This window comes from Colletes gigas, unplaced genomic scaffold (genome assembly GCF_013123115.1).
Source record: "Colletes gigas isolate AHSC1104 unplaced genomic scaffold, ASM1312311v1 Colletes_gigas_Sc00005, whole genome shotgun sequence".
NCBI lineage: Eukaryota > Metazoa > Arthropoda > Insecta > Hymenoptera > Colletidae > Colletes > Colletes gigas.
Window position 1 is genome coordinate 3,671,594 of NW_025106634.1, and position 15,818 is coordinate 3,687,411.

Sequence of the window (15,818 nt, forward strand, 5' to 3'; positions counted from 1 at the left end):
CGGTTTTTTTTCGACCGTCGCCGAACATTTCCGAACAACTTCGAGCATTTCCGAACGTTTCTATAAGTAATGTCGGTAAATCGTCTCGTGGAAAATGAAAAATGTCATAGAACGAGTAAACAATTCATTTTTTGTTCATATTTAGTTCAAGTTTGCCCACTTTTGTCTTAAAATATTAAGTGTGCGAATCTTCGAGAAGGCAAAAAGTATTCAAAAGTTTCGAAAGAACTGTGTACCAAGTAAAAGGACCATGGAATCGTTCCTCTCGGCATCGAAAGCAGCTCTGGTAAATTCACATTTGTTTTTTATTGTTTTTTTTTATATTGAATATAAATCGAGGAACTTTTCACGTCAATTTATCGAACGATACCACAGACGAGGTATACCTCGTACTTCGCCGATGAACCAGTGTCGCCATCTCTCTTAAATATACGTAAGAACTAATTGAAAAGGGAAAACCGGAAGTTGGTAATACGTAAAAATATTTCTTAAAGCAAAGATCAAATAATTTCTAGTTTTCTGCACTTTGAACGGTCGCACGAATCGATTAATTGAATTGAAAATTGAAGAGAGTAGTGCAAAATAAAAACGCGGGAAAAGTTTGGCAGATCTCTGTTCCCTTATGATTTTAACCATTATTTTAGACGAACTTATCTCGCTGCAAAAGAATACGCATCGTTTTGGGTAACGGGACCTGCGATTTAGATTCCGCCGTATCTGCTCTGATCCAAGGATTCTCCGAATATCTAGATGGAATAAAAAACAAAGAAGTGGATTTGACAGTAATTCCATTAATGAATATACCGGAGAGAGAATATCGCGTGAAAACGGAAGTCGTGTATTTTTTCAAACGTCACAACATTTCCTCGAGTTCATTGACATTTTGGTGAGCCGAATTTTAAGTTTAATATAGCTGAAGTTCAGACGATATATGTACATGTATATAGACGACCGTTCTTTTCGTTTGTAGGGATCAGATAGATCTGAAAGCTCTAAAGGAAGATACCGAAAAGAATTTAGAAGTTATACTCGTTGATCACCACAATCTCCGGGACGAGGACATTTTTCTAAAAGACTCTGTAATCGAGGTTATCGATCATCGACCTCAAGACGTACGGTGGCCTTGGCCCGATAGAAAAGTTCACCTAGAAATTGTCGGTAGCTGCGCGACTTTGGTGGCGCAAAATTTCCTTCGCAAACATCCGGAAATGATGGACTCTTGCTTGTCGAGTCTTTTGCGAGGCAGGTCATTGCGTATCGTTTTAACAGACTATTTAGTCAAAAATTTCATCGTTTATGTATACCTATCGCAAATTTCGTAAATTTCAACAGGTCCAATTTTGATCGACACTTGTAATTTATCGAAGGAGGCAGGTCGCGCCACTTCCATCGACGTTGAAATTGTAGAGACTCTCGAGAAAATCGGGCGTCTGGATCTTGATAGACATCAAGTGTATAATGAGATTTTGGAAGCAAAATCCGATATCAGCGGACTAACTCCTAGCGATCTCCTAATTAGAGATTTGAAAATCACTGCAGGAGTGCCAATTGTCGGAATGCCTATACTGTTCGAGGTAAAGCGTGTCGAATAGCTCGGTCTACCTATCAGATAAATATAAAGTATCTTATTAGTATTTTATAACTGCATTTCAGAATTTTCTCAAGTTACCAGATGCGTCTGCAGCCCTTCGACCTTTCGCCGAGTCTAGAAGCACCACGATCGTCGTTCTGCTGGGAATGGAGTTTAAACAGGAGACTCAATTCCGAGATGTTGCTATTTTCTCGATAAACGGCGATCGACTGAAACAAAAGGTTGGCAGTTAACAAAATTTTCTTTGGAAAAGGAAAGACCGATTTATTCGATTTTATCATCCCCAGATAGTGGACGCGTTGACCACGGCCTCTGAACCGTCCCTTGAGTTGACCTTGACAAGGGAAATTCACGAAGAGAATGAAAAATGGAACTTGCTGATCTACAAGCAAAGAAATATACGCGCTACGCGAAAGCATGTGTTGCCGATTGTCAGAGACACGGTATTATCGCAGTGTGGATGCTGAGGAAAAATGTTTGCATGGTTAATACTATTTCATTTGATATTTTTCTTCATGCCTGGAAAATAAATTTTCGGGGAGCATTGTAACAACATTGTAATTAGGATACCCAGTTGTATAAATGTACAAAACTTGGTCGAAAATTGTACGTTGTAGTCATTTCCCTTATGTAAGAGTATTTTCAAAATTCTTCGATCGAAAAATGGAGTCCTCTGTGACAACGTCGTCGCCGTATCAACACCGACGTTATAATACCAGCAACGTCATTACCGTCGTTGCGAGAACCATCACTGGATGGTGGACGCGTGGGAGGGTGACCTTCCCCTAAACTCCTGCTACCGCCCCGTTCTCCCACCCTTCTCCATCGCGTTCGTATCTTCGAGCCGGCTCACCACGGGGCAATATCGTGGATGCTGGCTAAAACCCTGTACCGCAACGGGACTCGCGGTGGGTTGCAACTCGGGAAACTAGTTCGGAACGCGAACGTTGGAAAAATCAACGGAAAATATACAGACGCACAAGTGATGCGAAATATCGAGGGGTGTAGTGCCGCGAGCAACGATACTTTAACGTTCGTTTCTTCTCTTTAAAGATTTTCATTTTAAATTCGCGTTTCGTTGCGAGATCGACGAAGAACCGCGCGGCCGATGAAGGAAAAACGAGAATCGAAATTATGACAATTCGGTGCACGTTGATCCGGTTGCATTGAACCATGGTGAAATTCCCTCGGTTTCCCGGACACTCCGTTTCCGCGATACGCGTCAAGAATGGAAGATGCCGAGCTTGAAAGGTAAGCGATCCTTCGAATTCGATCGGACGTTGTCTTGGTGTTTTACGAAGGCACAGCAGTTAATTACGAGTCGCGCAAACGTGCTTTCGCGGCGAGAATTCGGCAGCACATCCATCATGGGTGTGGATGGAACGTCCTTACTACTCGACTTGAGCGTTGTGCATAAAACTATCGCATCCTATTTATCTAACAAGGTGTACGAAAATACAGTGGAATGGCTCTGACACTACGCTTCTAAAAATGTATTTTCAATTATTGCATACTCTCTCGCTAACGACTGTGCATCCGAGTTAACGGGGTCAAATTTCTATCCGGGTGTGTAAAACAATTCTACGACGTACTTTCTGAAACACAACCAAAGGCAGTTTCTATAATGGTTTAACTCTTATTCTCGTTGAATTCATTGCACCCTCGGGTTCTTTCCTTCGAGAGAACCGTTCGTTACGCAACAAGCTGAAGTTGAAAGGCTAAGGGCATATGTATTCATATTGTCGTCACGATAAGACTGGTAGCAACGTTAACGCGCACCTGAGTCTACCGAATGATCTTTTTACGGTCTCAAGAATGTAAATGTGGGTGTGCGTGTGTGTGAGCGTGCGCGTGCAACAATAGGAAGACCCTGTAGCCTCGATCTCCGGAGGAATCGAAGGAACGTTTCAACGAAAGTTTCATCGTCGTTCTATCGTTCAAGGCCGAAATCGTCATCTTGGTCGTGCTCGTATCGCGAACGAAATTACGCGATAGCTATTGCATACGAGCCAGGATGTACCACGGAACAGGCATGGTCGATCTCTTCCTTCCTACGGTTCGCTCGTATTGATCGTGCTTTACTTGTTGCACGCATAGCAGCCTCCGACTCCGTGCGCATTCCCTAACCCTCTTTGTCTTCATTTTCCATCAGCGAATCTAATTAACGTACGGCCGAACTACACGGACGCGATACCCACGTACAGGTGGGAACGTATTCGATTCTTGATCGCGAGAAGTCGTCGATCGATCCTTCGAAAGTCTATCCTGCCGATCGTCACGTCGATTCCTACTCTGGTCAAAATACATACGGAATTCTGTCACAATTTTCCCGTCCGGAAAATCGTTCGCGGTAACGCGATATCGTTACTTCCTGCCTCTACTTTCGACCGATCCAAAAAGTTTCCTCGAATTCGAGAAAATCGATTCGTGGTTGTTCGGTATCGAGTAAAATTGATCATCTTTTCGGTCAACTTTACGTAATTCAAGTTACGTTAAAAAAAAAAGAGAAACTTCTGTTCTTGGACGAAATATTTGTAGCGAAAAAACTGCGAGATAAGTTCATCGATCAAATAGGTTCTACAGTTTTAGTGGACCAAGTGATGATACCAAGCTACTCGACCTATCATGAGCTGTAAACAAGTCGAAGCGAATGCCAGGACCCGATATCAAGATGCGCCGCACGCTAACGATCGTCTCCTTGGTAGTGTTTTTCGCTGCGGCGTCCTCGCCCGTGGAGGATTCGACTAGGAACGTTTTTGGTAAATGACACGCTCGTACGTGAAGTAGAAAGATTGATGGAATATAACGAGTACCGTGTGTCCGTTTCAGACCAGTGCATTCTACCGCTGGGCATGGAGGAGGGAAAAATTCCAGACGATGCGATCACAGCTTCTTCCAGTTACGAGACTAAATCGGTGGGCCCTCAAAACGCGAGGTACGTTCGATGTATGGCTAGCAACGAATGGGATAACATTATAGTATACGTCTGGTACAAGAATACCTCAGCTTGTAAAAATAGATACTTACGTACAATACCCTTGATCCCCAACCGTGACCATCAATCGATGATCGTCTCGTGGTCGCTCTTTTTTCTCGACGAGGGAGGCTATACTGTATAGTCTGTAACAAATATATCATAGAAAGGTGTTAGTAAATTCGATCGAAAGAGAGCAAGACAAAGGAATGAAGGGAATAAATTTCTTGTAACCTAAACAACCAACTTATTCTTTTCGAGCGTGTTCGTAGAATACGACAAGAGAAGAATGGCGGCGCCTGGTGCCCGAAAGCGCAGATCAGCAGCGCGATACGGGAGTATCTGGAAATCGACCTGACGAGAAACCATCTGATCGCGTGGACAGAGACTCAGGGACGATTTGGGAATGGCCAAGGTCAGGAGTACGCGGAGGCCTTCTTTCTCGAATATTGGCGCGACGCACGGTGGCATCAATACAAGAATTTGAGGGGTGACAGAGTTCGTGTCGTCGGTAAATCGACCGGGAGTCGTCCGCGTTGCTTCGAACACGTTGTCGTTGAACAACTGCCGACAATGGGACAAGCAACGCGTCGATAAAATGACAAAGTAACACGGAGTGAGCGTGTTCGTCGGATATCCTTATCCGGTTTTCGGTTCGAGACGGCTCGTTCCAATCACTCGAAAGCAAAGCGAGACGTCTCCGGTGAACGTTGGTCGAAGAGACGAGTTGCTCGATTCCTGGCGACATTGATCGAAGCTCGCTCGTTTCAGGTACTACGCGGAAACAGCAACACCTACTTGGTGGAGAAACAAAAGCTAGACTTGCCGTTCGTCGCCAGCAGAGTGCGATTCGTTCCATACAGCCAACATCCGCGTACGGTTTGCATGCGAGTCGAAATTTACGGATGCGTCTGGGAACGTAAGTATAATTCAGCCGTCGAGACGGTGATCGCGATCGAGACTCGGCCGCTCGATCGTTTGCCCGCAGAATACGTCGCGAGGTACGCCGCCCCCAAAGGATCGACACCAGGCCCGAAAGGATGCAACGTCGAGGATTCGTCCTACGACGGCGCAGAGCTGGACACGCTCCTCGTGAACGGTCTGGGCCAGCTGACGGACGGAATTCTAGGCGAGGTTTCGGAAATTCTGACCGCCTCGACGACCAGCACCAACTGGGTCGGCTGGTCCCATCGCGACGTCGTCCAGCTGATCTTCGAGTTCCAAGAGTCGCGAGAATTCGAAAATTGTTCCATCCACGTGGGCCGTTTGCCGGCACTAGAAGTCGAGGTTCATTCTCCCTTTTGATACCGTGACATACTGAAAGGCGTTCTCGATATCCTCTTGATTTCCAAATCGTTTTCTTCCGAGGAATCTGTCGAATAAAAATCGATTGTAGACAAATCAGGGGAATATCAACTTTCACGATAACACAGTCGACTCCCGATCTAACCGATCGATGCTTGCAGACGTTTTCGACTTTGCGAATCTGGTTCTCCACCGACGGCGAAAATTACCAGGCCAATCCGGATATATTTGAGACTATGCTGATCGATGCCAGCCCGACCACCAACGACGCTATCTTGACGTCGATCGCGTTGCAGTCCAGGATCGGTAAATTCGTGAAACTGGAATTAAGTCTAGCGGGCAAATGGTTGCTCCTCAGCGAAATCACTTTTCACACTGGTAAGAACGATTAAGCAATAACCATAGAATAAACAGAGAAGGTAACCGGTTAACGTTTGGAATCGACAGTCTCGTGTATCAAGAATCGCTCGACCGATTCTTACTCCTCGATCGATGGATCCTTTCGAGCGGATCGAAATCAGAGCGAGTTGCAACCAAGGTCGCCCAACTCCGAAGGAACGATACCCGGCTTCAACGAGACAGAAATTTACGAAACCAAGGAAGACGTTTTAACACCGGACGCGTTTCCTGTCGGCACATCGCAAACTTACGTCGGCCTCGTGAGCGGCCTACTAACGGTGCTCGTTCTCTTTTTAACCTGCACGATATTCCTGATCAAACAAAGGGGCCGTAACAAAGTGGCTCTGTTGCAAAAGCACACGGCCCTTCTGTGCGACTCGTCCGCGCCCGGGATCGCGATCAGCCCAAAGGACGTTAAACTCCCGAACTCGATCGTGAACGGATTGTCGCTCGTACGCAAACCGATCACCATCGCCACCGTGGTCTCCGCCACCAACCTCGCAGCCAACAACATGCCCGATCAATTCGATCGTACGCGAACAAATTCTCGGGGCACCGCCGATTCCGACCGTCGTCCTTCCACCGTTTACGAAAGAACCTACAAGCTATTTTCTGACGAAAATTTCGTTCACGCGGAGCCAAACGCGTCCGCTTGTACAACCAATTCGTGTACCGGTAAGCCTAACATCGTGTTTCGACATGTTTTTAACCAATCTTTATCCAACAACGAATCTTGCAGATTTTAAATGTCTGCCAGGATTAGCAAAAGACAAATCAACCGAACTGCGATCGAAGAAGGTGCACCACTACCAATCGGGGAAAACGACTCAGAAGGTGCACGAAGGATATTACGCGGCAACAGATATTTTGACGGTGAGACGAGATGTAAAACATATTTGAGAGAATGCAGAGCAAGAGATATATAACAGAATATTATTTCAGATAAAAAGGCGAGTCCTTCCATCGACCGTGAGTCCATTCACGTCGCTGTATATTCGCGAGAAGGGTGTACGTTTGCCGCGTACCCTCGATCCGTACGACGTTCAACGAATTTCCAAACACAGATTGAGGATCTTAGACAAACTTGGCGAGGGAAACTTCGGTTTGGTAAGAACGAATCGTGCGCTCTATCGAAATCGTTCGGAATAAAATTTGAAATTCGAACAGGTTCATCTGTGCGAGGCAAAGGGCATTACGAATCCGGAATTGGGATCTATCCAAAATCGGCAGACCGTGATCGTTAGGTCTCTCTGGCGAGGCGTTGTAGATTCTTTGAGGTAAGCAGATCCATCGTGTAATTTTTAATACGCCATTTGATCGAATTTGATCAGTTTTTATTCTAACGCTCTGAGCTTCGTAGGCTAGATTTCACGAAAGACATGCTCGTGCTGGCGGCGCTTCGAGACCCAAACTTGACGAAAATGATCGCTCTGGTAGAAGAAGAACCGTTTGGGGCTGTTTTTGAGTACGGCCAACACGGGGATCTGCCAACCTTCTTAGAGAATCGCGAGAAGTCTGGCGGCGAGGACACTTTCAGGTAAAATGTTCGTTTCTACCGATCGAGATCGGACACCAAAACTTACTTCTGTTCCCAGCTATGGTAATCGTCTGAATTTTATCACGCAAATCGCGTCCGGTATGAAGTATCTTGAATCCATGAACATACCGCACTGTGATTTGGCGGCGAGGTAAGATCTTTACTTGCGAATCCACCGATCGAGTCAACTTAACGGGCGTCTGTTCGCTCTGTGCGTTTCAGGAACTGTATCGTTGACCAAAATCTGACGATAAAGATATCCGACCATGCCATGTACTGTAGCAAATACGATCATCATTATTACATCGACGGATGCAACGCGAAAATTCCTCTTCGTTGGATGGCATGGGAAGCGGTTTTATTGGTAAGCGTTGGCCTTCCTGTTCGTGATTCCGTTTGCTTGGATCTGAATGTACATCTCTTCTATTTCTCTTGCCAGAGTAAGCGTAGCTGCCAAGCCGATGTTTGGTCGTTCGCTGTAACAGTTTGGGAAGTTTTCATGAACTGCAAGGAGATACCGTATCCGGAGTTAACGGCGGAACAAGTTCTAGAGAATTGCGGTCGTTGGTACCAGAGCGAGACGTGTGTCAATGGAACCGGTGCCAACGACGAAAGAAATCGGCCTCGAACTCTTGCAAGGCCCAACCGTTGCTCGGACGATCTCTATCGTATGATGAACAAGTGTTGGAGCAAACGTACCGAGGATAGACCTACCTTCGAGGAGATCTATCTTTATCTCGAGAGACTAGCGCTCGATTGAACGTTTGATACTCGATCGAGTAGCACGGACCAAATCGGTTACAATCAGCTAAGAAGCATCCTGTCCTGTGTACGTAAATTTATCTTTTTTACGCTCATCCACATCCTCGCCCCGTTTCACCGTTCCTCTTCTTGTGCGCCACCCTCCCTCCCCTTCCAAGCATGCGATATCCTTCTTTCCACGGGAGAACCGTAACAAATCGACGCGTCGCTCCAGGATGCTCTGGCCATCAACTCGTAATGCTCAACTAGGTTTACTCGAGTCGATCTTTACGTACATAAGAATATATTATATTATGTCGAATACGTTTACCATCACGTGGGTAAACGCAAAGTTTTTTATAAAAGATAATACGTATTCTCGTCTTTTCGTCTATGACCTAGAATATTTGCGCGAACGATAAAGGTTTACTCGGACGTTGGCAAGCATCGCGTTGCCCGCCGATCGGCGGCGGTATTGCGTCAACAGACATCGCGATTGCGCCGATTCAAGATATCCAACACCACGGACCTTCGTTAATGTCCGACAATGCTACCGCTCGCTATACGTACGATATACGATATTATGTAAGTAAACGTAAGTAAGGGTTCACCAGTTTGGAATAACGCGACGTAAACTTGAATCCGTTCGCGTTATTCTCGATTTCGCGACAAAATCGAGGTTTCCTATTATGTAATTTCTCGACTAAGCGTTCATCTTGATCGACACTAAAATCAACTCGTTCGCGAAAGGGGTTCTCGCGTACGAATGTCCACGGATAAAAACGGGCCAAGCAGGGAACACGAGTACCCGGGCATTCGTACGATACGCATTCCCTTTCGTTTCTTGTTTCAACGATACGATCGATTCTGCGCTAATCTCGTAATTAAGCGATAGCCTGTAAATTATTTGGGCGCGTTACTATAAACGAAACGGGACAATCAATTTCGCAAACGTTGTTTCACACACCGCGCGATACGCATGACGAACGATAATTATCGATCGATTCGCTCGTACCTGTTTATCCGCACTTGGGACCTGTTAACGGTTTCTCCACTTACGTGTCCCGTGCCCGCGCGTGTGATCGATAATCAGTCGTGTCATCGTATCGCGTTGGTATCGCGCGTTCGTTTCTATCGAACAGTTTTTTCCATTTACGGTTACAGTTAATCGAAATTTGTAATACAAATCGCACACGTATCCCATCAAAAATTATATTCTTCATATTTCCAAAGTTACGACGAATAAACATTGTTATACCATCTAGGAAGTTACTGTTTCTGTGCAAAGACGGAACGACCACGGAAAGAAGAACTCGTCCGAGCGATTCCTACCAACTTCTTCGTTCCGTTTCAATTTTTTATTTGCACCAAAGGGACGATATTCATTTCACGATGAAATTCAACGAGCGGCTGCTCCCACCGTTCCTCGAAGTAAACTCCCAACAGAAATTTCGCATTGATTCCCGTCCTAATGGCCCACGAAAGATGATGTTCGAGGTACATCTTCCTTTGCCTGAAAGCCGGAAATGAAATCCAGCAACGCTCGGATACAGTCGAAACAAGTATAGTAATGCACGGCTAACTCGCACCAAAATCTGCACGAGTAACTTTCGATGATTTTATATTACTTCGACAAACACTTTTCGAACAAATCCTAACATAAACACGATACGATTTCTTATCGTTTGATACACAACAGTTTCGAAAATTTGGATTCATTTTTATCAGAAGAATCTGACAAAATATATAACGCGAAAGCTACGGAAAGTAAAATTTTGTATGTTGCAATGATTATTTTTTTTATCATAGCGGCATCTTTTTAAAGCGCCAAATCTCAACTATACTATATCCATCGCGCTTCTTTTTGTTGTAATCATTCTCTTTCTTTGTCTAACAATGTTCGAATTCAATTCTACATGCGTAACTTTCTCTGTTGGGCCCAAAATCTTATGAAAGTTAACCGTGCATTGCTGTATTCCGTTCCCTTTACCTTGGACGTAACCGATACGCTCCGAATATCGCTCCGCTCAAGCACATTGGCAAACGTAATTGCAACGCTTCTATCCACTTGACTGACACTTCACCGAGCATCGTGGTTGGCATTAGAAGCATCGCATGAAATATGTCGTGAGTTTCTCGATATCGTTGCATTACGTACGCCAACTCGGTATCTTCGACGAATCTGACCGCAGGTCTAGAATCGGGGGACACGTTCTGCAAAATAACGAATACCCTTGACTTTGAATCGAATGCCCCTCGTCGAACATAGTCGGTGAACTGTACTTGCTCCCGTGTACGTGCAATTTTTATTAGTGTAACGTAACGAAAGGCAAATAAAAATGTGTCGAAAACGATGCGTGGCCGTGGGATCGCGACGGTAAATATTGGGGCACGAACGTTTATAGGCTTGGTAAAACATCACGTTGAGAAGCGAGCAAATACGACTTAGAGAGTCAGAGTGGGGCATACGCACAGGTAGAATACACGGGTGAGCATCGTGAGCTTACGTTCACGTCCAAAAATTCGCGATAAGTCCTGCCGACGGTCCCCTTTGGCAAGCGTTTTAACGCGGAAAGGTCAATCGTTGAGGATGAAATGCGGGGCTTTTCGACGAGGATGCGGCGTCCCTCGGAGGTAGCTAGCATTTGCTGGTGACAGTAGGAAAGCGCACCGGCGCCGGTAGTTTCTCCCAGGCATGCAATCATGTCACCGCGAAACGGACTGACGAAGGATATCGCGGCTGCACCCATCGTCAAAACCGCGCGTTGCATGCGCGACAATGAGACGTGGTGTTTCGCATAATCCTCCGCGAACTGCGCGCCGCTGGAAAACCATCGAATCGAACTGCCTGAAACCGATCGAGGACAATAACAATCGATCATTACTTTTCTCCATAAATAGAATTTATTTCAATAAAATTTGTATGTACACATTGCCGCACAATGACGACACTGCGTCTTTTAAGTGTACGAGTATGTATATATGTACAAATTACGCTTTACATCGCGAATGGTCGCGTTCACCGCTAACCGGTACGCTATGGCACAGCGCATTCTAGCCGGTAACGATATATATTCACTTTGGTATGACACTCGTTGTCTCTTATTGTTACGTCCTTACACGTCTCCTTCCACCGGACAATATCGCAATATTCCCTCGCAACGAGACACAAGGAAACAAACAATCGGGAAGAGTGAAAACTATAGGATAGAAAAGGAATGGTAAAAGAAAATTCACTCACCGCAAATACGTCCATGATTAAAAATTAAAAACGCGACATAGCTACGAGATCATTGACTACGTGGAACTTTGTGACAGAAGGGAGCGAATGAGATAACGTTCCTGGTGCAACAGCTCACGATATGCGATCATACAGTCTGTGCTTTGACTACTTGGTCCTCGGAAAGAGGCGAGTATTTGTGCTCGCTGGACTCCTTTCTGCGGAAGGTGACCCACGTGTAAACCAAGCTACCGATTACGCTTAAATTCAGTCCTATGAAATTGAGCCATGTAAATATATAGTCACCGCCGATCATCATTCCAAGATACGTGACGCATATATTTTTCAAGCACCCAATTATGGTAGTGGTCAGGGCGGAGTTATGCAGGGTGCAAAGAATCATGCTATAAAATAGCACAAAGCCCATCACGCACGAAAGCCCAAATTGTACAACAAAGAAAACATTGCCCCAATGTGGAAATTCCACAGTGGAACGCACGTCTCCCATCCAACAAGCAATAGTAACTGCTGGAACAACCATGAACAAAGAATTATAATACATCAATCCATATTTTCCAAGCTCCTTCGAGTCCAGCTTCTTCTTCATATAGACGCCGTTAGCCGCGGTGAAGAAATCATTTAGCAGTATAAAGAGATATCCCTCCAAATTAAAAGCGAGATCGTTCGATGCCGCCACCACTGCTCCTAGAATCATCGTATAGACGCTCAACTGAACGGAAACGCGCGCCTTTATTCCGAGGATATAATATTCGGCGAACATGGTCATCAAAATACTGAATCGTCTGAGCGCGGTGAACATTGGGAGGCTGAGCTGTTTGGTTCCGCCTAATCCAAAGACCATGTTGCCGATGTAGATAATTGGTAATGGCCATATCTTCGTAAAGGTTTTCGCTTCTAGGTTAGGAAATTCGACGTAATGCAATTTCTTTGCGACGAACAGCAACACGATCGTAGCCAACATTTGCCCGACGCCGAGCATTTGAAACGACGGGAATTCAAATGTAGTCAGCACCGTTTTATTCACGACCGTGATCATGAACGATGACAATCCATAAAACACAGCGGAACCGACCCGCGCAAATATCACATTCTGCTCGTTCGCCGGCATACCGATCGATTTGCTCTGCCGCAGTACAGTTGCATCTGGTTCTTCGATCTCAATCCGCTCTTTTATTCTTGTTAGAAAGATATGTCAAGTGTGATGGAACGTACACTGATATAACCTCATTGTTCTTCCTTCCGTTCCGTAATGTAGACAATCACCAAAAATAACTGTCGATCACTGCAGGCAACGTTACTGCTTGAAACTGATCAAAATTTTTACGATTATTCGCGCGTTAAACCAAAAACACAAAGTTTTTCTTTTCTATGCGACTGCTCGTACATTTTTCGTCAACGTGTCAGTGCTTATCTTCGTCTCCCTTTTTGTTGTACGTTGTACAACGGTAATTCGTGTACTGCTCACACGTGTGTGCGCGCGCATCTCTTTTTACTAATCTCGATTCCCTATACAATCGTTTATGATCGAGAAAATTGTGCTATTAACATTTTGAATATGTATGATAAATATCGTAGAAAGTATTATATTCACTGCATCAGTGCTATTTATGTTCTATACATACATGAGTAAATATTTATTTGACATAGTAAGGCAAAAGAAATAGATTATTCTTTAATTTAATGCTTTCGTTCCTGTGGAAACCAAAAATCCCTTCGATGGAATTTCACCATAGATGACCAAAGAGGACCAGAATTCGGACTCTAAAGTACTATGTAATCTGTAATGTACATCTTAAGATGATACTTTACTGTAATTCGGTCAAACATCGATGCATTTACGATCCTAACACGGTTCTCTTATCGTTGATATCGGTCGTGTCCCCAATGCAACGTATGCGAACGCAATGTAGGCTCTGATGAGCTAGTGAAATGTTTCAGTTTTAGCGCAGTGTGTGTTCTCTTAAAATTATATTACATAACACTGAACAAAAATTGAAAAAACATAGACTTATTAAAATGTAAGTTGGATATTTTATTTCGAAGAAACTATGAAGAATTTGAATTATCTTTCATCGTTGGTTAGACGAAACGCAAATCGGAAACCGAATGGTAAAACACTTTCGTTGCTTCTAGGATGGAAAAAAGGATTTATTAAAAACGTGTTTTTATCATGGTATTTGTTTTCTGCTCGATCAGAATTTCCCGGAACATACCATGTTTATCCCCTTTGTTGAAACTTCCCCTAACTACGGTACGTAAAACAATTTATATATTTTTTCAAAATTCGTACAAGATTTGAAGTTTTAAAAAATTACCATGTGTTACAGTATTCCACAAAGGTTACATCAAGTATAAAGAAATTCACTTCTACGCAAAGGCATTACTATTTATCAGCTGCAAAATATGCACAAACTCAAACTCAAACCAAAGCATCAACATCCTTTGACCATAAAAAATCTACAGCACGTAAAGGCGCAGGAAATAATACCCAGAAAGATATACCCTTAAATGAGTCAGAATGGAGGGATATGACATTAAACCCTGTCAAGTTGCAGGACCATTGTTTTATGTTGTCCAAAATAAGATTAACATGTGAGCAAACCTAGCATTTCTCTGTAACTTTAATTTGTGGTTTGATGCATTTGAATGAAAGAAACTACAACTTGTGGTCTATTACAGCACTGGTGGTTGTAACAACCATGGCTGGATATGCACTAGCCCCTGGTCCATTTGATATTACTACTTTTCTTGCATGTGCTGTTGGAACCGGGATGCTGTCTGCAACAGCAAATAGCATCAATCAATTTTTTGAAGTTCCTTTTGATTCACAGATGTCAAGAACAAAAAACAGAGTACTAGTCAGAGGTTATCTAACGTAAATATAATATTGCATAATACGATATTTTTTAATGCTTAAAAATTACAGTAATAAAACTACATGTAAATTACATCCTTTTTGGTTAGACCAGCACACGCAATGACTTTTGCAGCAATATCTGGTTTTGGTGGATTGGCATTGCTCATTAATGAAGTAAATGGATTGACAGCTATCTTGGGTTTATCTAACCTAATCCTTTACAGCCTTATTTATACACCAATGAAACGTATTAGTATTTTAAATACCTGGGTGGGTTCAATTGGTAAGTATATTGCTATTTTTCCATGAATAAACTCGAATGTCTTTTACAAATATAGCCTAATGCGTACTAATTGAAATTATAACAATTATTCTTTAGTTGGTGCCATACCACCATTAATGGGTTGGGCAGCTTGTGTCGGCAATGTGATGTCTCCTGGTGCTTGGATTATGTCTGGTCTGCTATATGCATGGCAATTTCCTCACTTTAATGCTCTATCATGGAACTTGAGACCAGATTATTCGCGTGCTGGTTACAGAATGATGGCAGTGACGAATCCAAATCTTTGTCGCAAAACGGCACTACGTTACACAGTCGCATTAACCGGTCTTTGCTATTTGGCACCTGCCATGGACGTAACGAACTGGTGGTTCGCTCTTACATCAACACCGCTTAACGCGTACTTCCTTTATCTTGGTACGTTGAAAAAAAGTAGTGACTGTTGATAGGATTAAAGGATTAAAGGATCAAATGATTGCATGACTATCATCTAATGTCAGTTTCTCTTTTCTAGCTTGGAAGTTTTATAAGCATTCAGATAGTGGAAATTCGCGAAAACTTTTTCGCTTCTCGCTAATTCACCTACCGGTGCTGATGATTCTTATGCTCGTAAATAAGAAATACTGGTTTATCGAGAAGCAGGAAGATATGGCAAAGTATAAAGAAAACCAGACTGGTGGGTATTCGTTTATCACCGGCGTCTTCGACAACTTAGCAAAAAATTTCCATCAAAAATCGTAGTTGTTCATAATAGTACAAATCGTTGCGATATTCTGCCGTTTGAAACTGTACACAAATACGAGCCCGTAAGACACTCATCGACAAAGTATTGTATAGAATAATATAATTACAGAATAATTATTTATAACAATTATTTTGTGTTGTATATCGTC

At 43.6% G+C, this 15,818-nt stretch overlaps 5 protein-coding genes across 8 annotated transcripts; 3 read left to right on the top strand and 2 right to left on the bottom strand.

Moving 5' to 3' along the window:
- The first annotated feature begins 57 nt into the window (after nucleotides 1–57).
- On the top strand, nucleotides 58–2,058 carry LOC122395382 (exopolyphosphatase PRUNE1). The gene is made up of 6 exons (XM_043392896.1): nucleotides 58–286; nucleotides 645–886; nucleotides 971–1,242; nucleotides 1,333–1,574; nucleotides 1,654–1,812; nucleotides 1,879–2,058. The coding sequence occupies exons 1-6, from the start codon at nucleotides 251–253 to the stop codon at nucleotides 2,056–2,058; spliced, it is 1,131 nt and encodes a 376-aa protein (XP_043248831.1). The 5' UTR covers nucleotides 58–250.
- A 645-nt stretch (nucleotides 2,059–2,703) lies between these two features.
- Nucleotides 2,704–8,725, top strand: LOC122395383 (discoidin domain-containing receptor 2-like). The gene is made up of 14 exons (XM_043392897.1): nucleotides 2,704–2,842; nucleotides 4,175–4,350; nucleotides 4,421–4,526; nucleotides 4,838–5,063; nucleotides 5,337–5,852; nucleotides 6,032–6,248; nucleotides 6,318–6,944; nucleotides 7,009–7,142; nucleotides 7,212–7,376; nucleotides 7,437–7,546; nucleotides 7,630–7,806; nucleotides 7,865–7,957; nucleotides 8,029–8,170; nucleotides 8,246–8,725. The coding sequence occupies exons 2-14, from the start codon at nucleotides 4,242–4,244 to the stop codon at nucleotides 8,564–8,566; spliced, it is 2,943 nt and encodes a 980-aa protein (XP_043248832.1). The 5' UTR covers nucleotides 2,704–2,842; nucleotides 4,175–4,241; the 3' UTR covers nucleotides 8,567–8,725.
- A 1,024-nt stretch (nucleotides 8,726–9,749) lies between these two features.
- LOC122395385 (ubiquinone biosynthesis protein COQ4 homolog, mitochondrial) lies at nucleotides 9,750–13,235 on the bottom strand. 2 transcript variants are annotated; one of them, XM_043392900.1, is made up of 4 exons: nucleotides 13,001–13,235; nucleotides 11,055–11,391; nucleotides 10,538–10,761; nucleotides 9,750–10,060 (listed from the first exon to the last, which is right to left on the bottom strand). In XM_043392900.1, exons 2-4 carry the CDS (start codon nucleotides 11,316–11,318, stop codon nucleotides 9,898–9,900), a joined length of 651 nt encoding a protein of 216 aa, XP_043248835.1. In that variant the 5' UTR covers nucleotides 11,319–11,391; nucleotides 13,001–13,235; the 3' UTR covers nucleotides 9,750–9,897. The 2 variants fall into 2 exon arrangements, with proteins under 2 accessions (XP_043248835.1, XP_043248834.1); XM_043392899.1 differs by having other exon boundaries at nucleotides 9,754–10,060; nucleotides 11,055–11,395.
- LOC122395384 (UDP-sugar transporter UST74c) lies at nucleotides 11,473–13,026 on the bottom strand. The gene has a single exon (XM_043392898.1). The coding sequence runs from the start codon at nucleotides 12,894–12,896 to the stop codon at nucleotides 11,916–11,918; it is 981 nt and encodes a 326-aa protein (XP_043248833.1). The 5' UTR covers nucleotides 12,897–13,026; the 3' UTR covers nucleotides 11,473–11,915.
- A 263-nt stretch (nucleotides 13,236–13,498) lies between the features above and the next one.
- LOC122395142 (protoheme IX farnesyltransferase, mitochondrial) lies at nucleotides 13,499–15,742 on the top strand. 3 transcript variants are annotated; one of them, XM_043392511.1, is made up of 7 exons: nucleotides 13,499–13,806; nucleotides 13,922–14,039; nucleotides 14,116–14,380; nucleotides 14,468–14,653; nucleotides 14,758–14,928; nucleotides 15,025–15,342; nucleotides 15,440–15,742. In XM_043392511.1, exons 2-7 carry the CDS (start codon nucleotides 13,959–13,961, stop codon nucleotides 15,664–15,666), a joined length of 1,248 nt encoding a protein of 415 aa, XP_043248446.1. In that variant the 5' UTR covers nucleotides 13,499–13,806; nucleotides 13,922–13,958; the 3' UTR covers nucleotides 15,667–15,742. The 3 variants fall into 3 exon arrangements, with proteins under 3 accessions (XP_043248446.1, XP_043248445.1, XP_043248444.1); XM_043392510.1 differs by having other exon boundaries at nucleotides 13,502–13,806; nucleotides 13,872–14,039; nucleotides 14,468–14,663; nucleotides 14,753–14,928; XM_043392509.1 differs by having other exon boundaries at nucleotides 13,502–13,806; nucleotides 14,468–14,663; nucleotides 14,753–14,928.
- The last annotated feature ends 76 nt before the right edge of the window (nucleotides 15,743–15,818 follow it).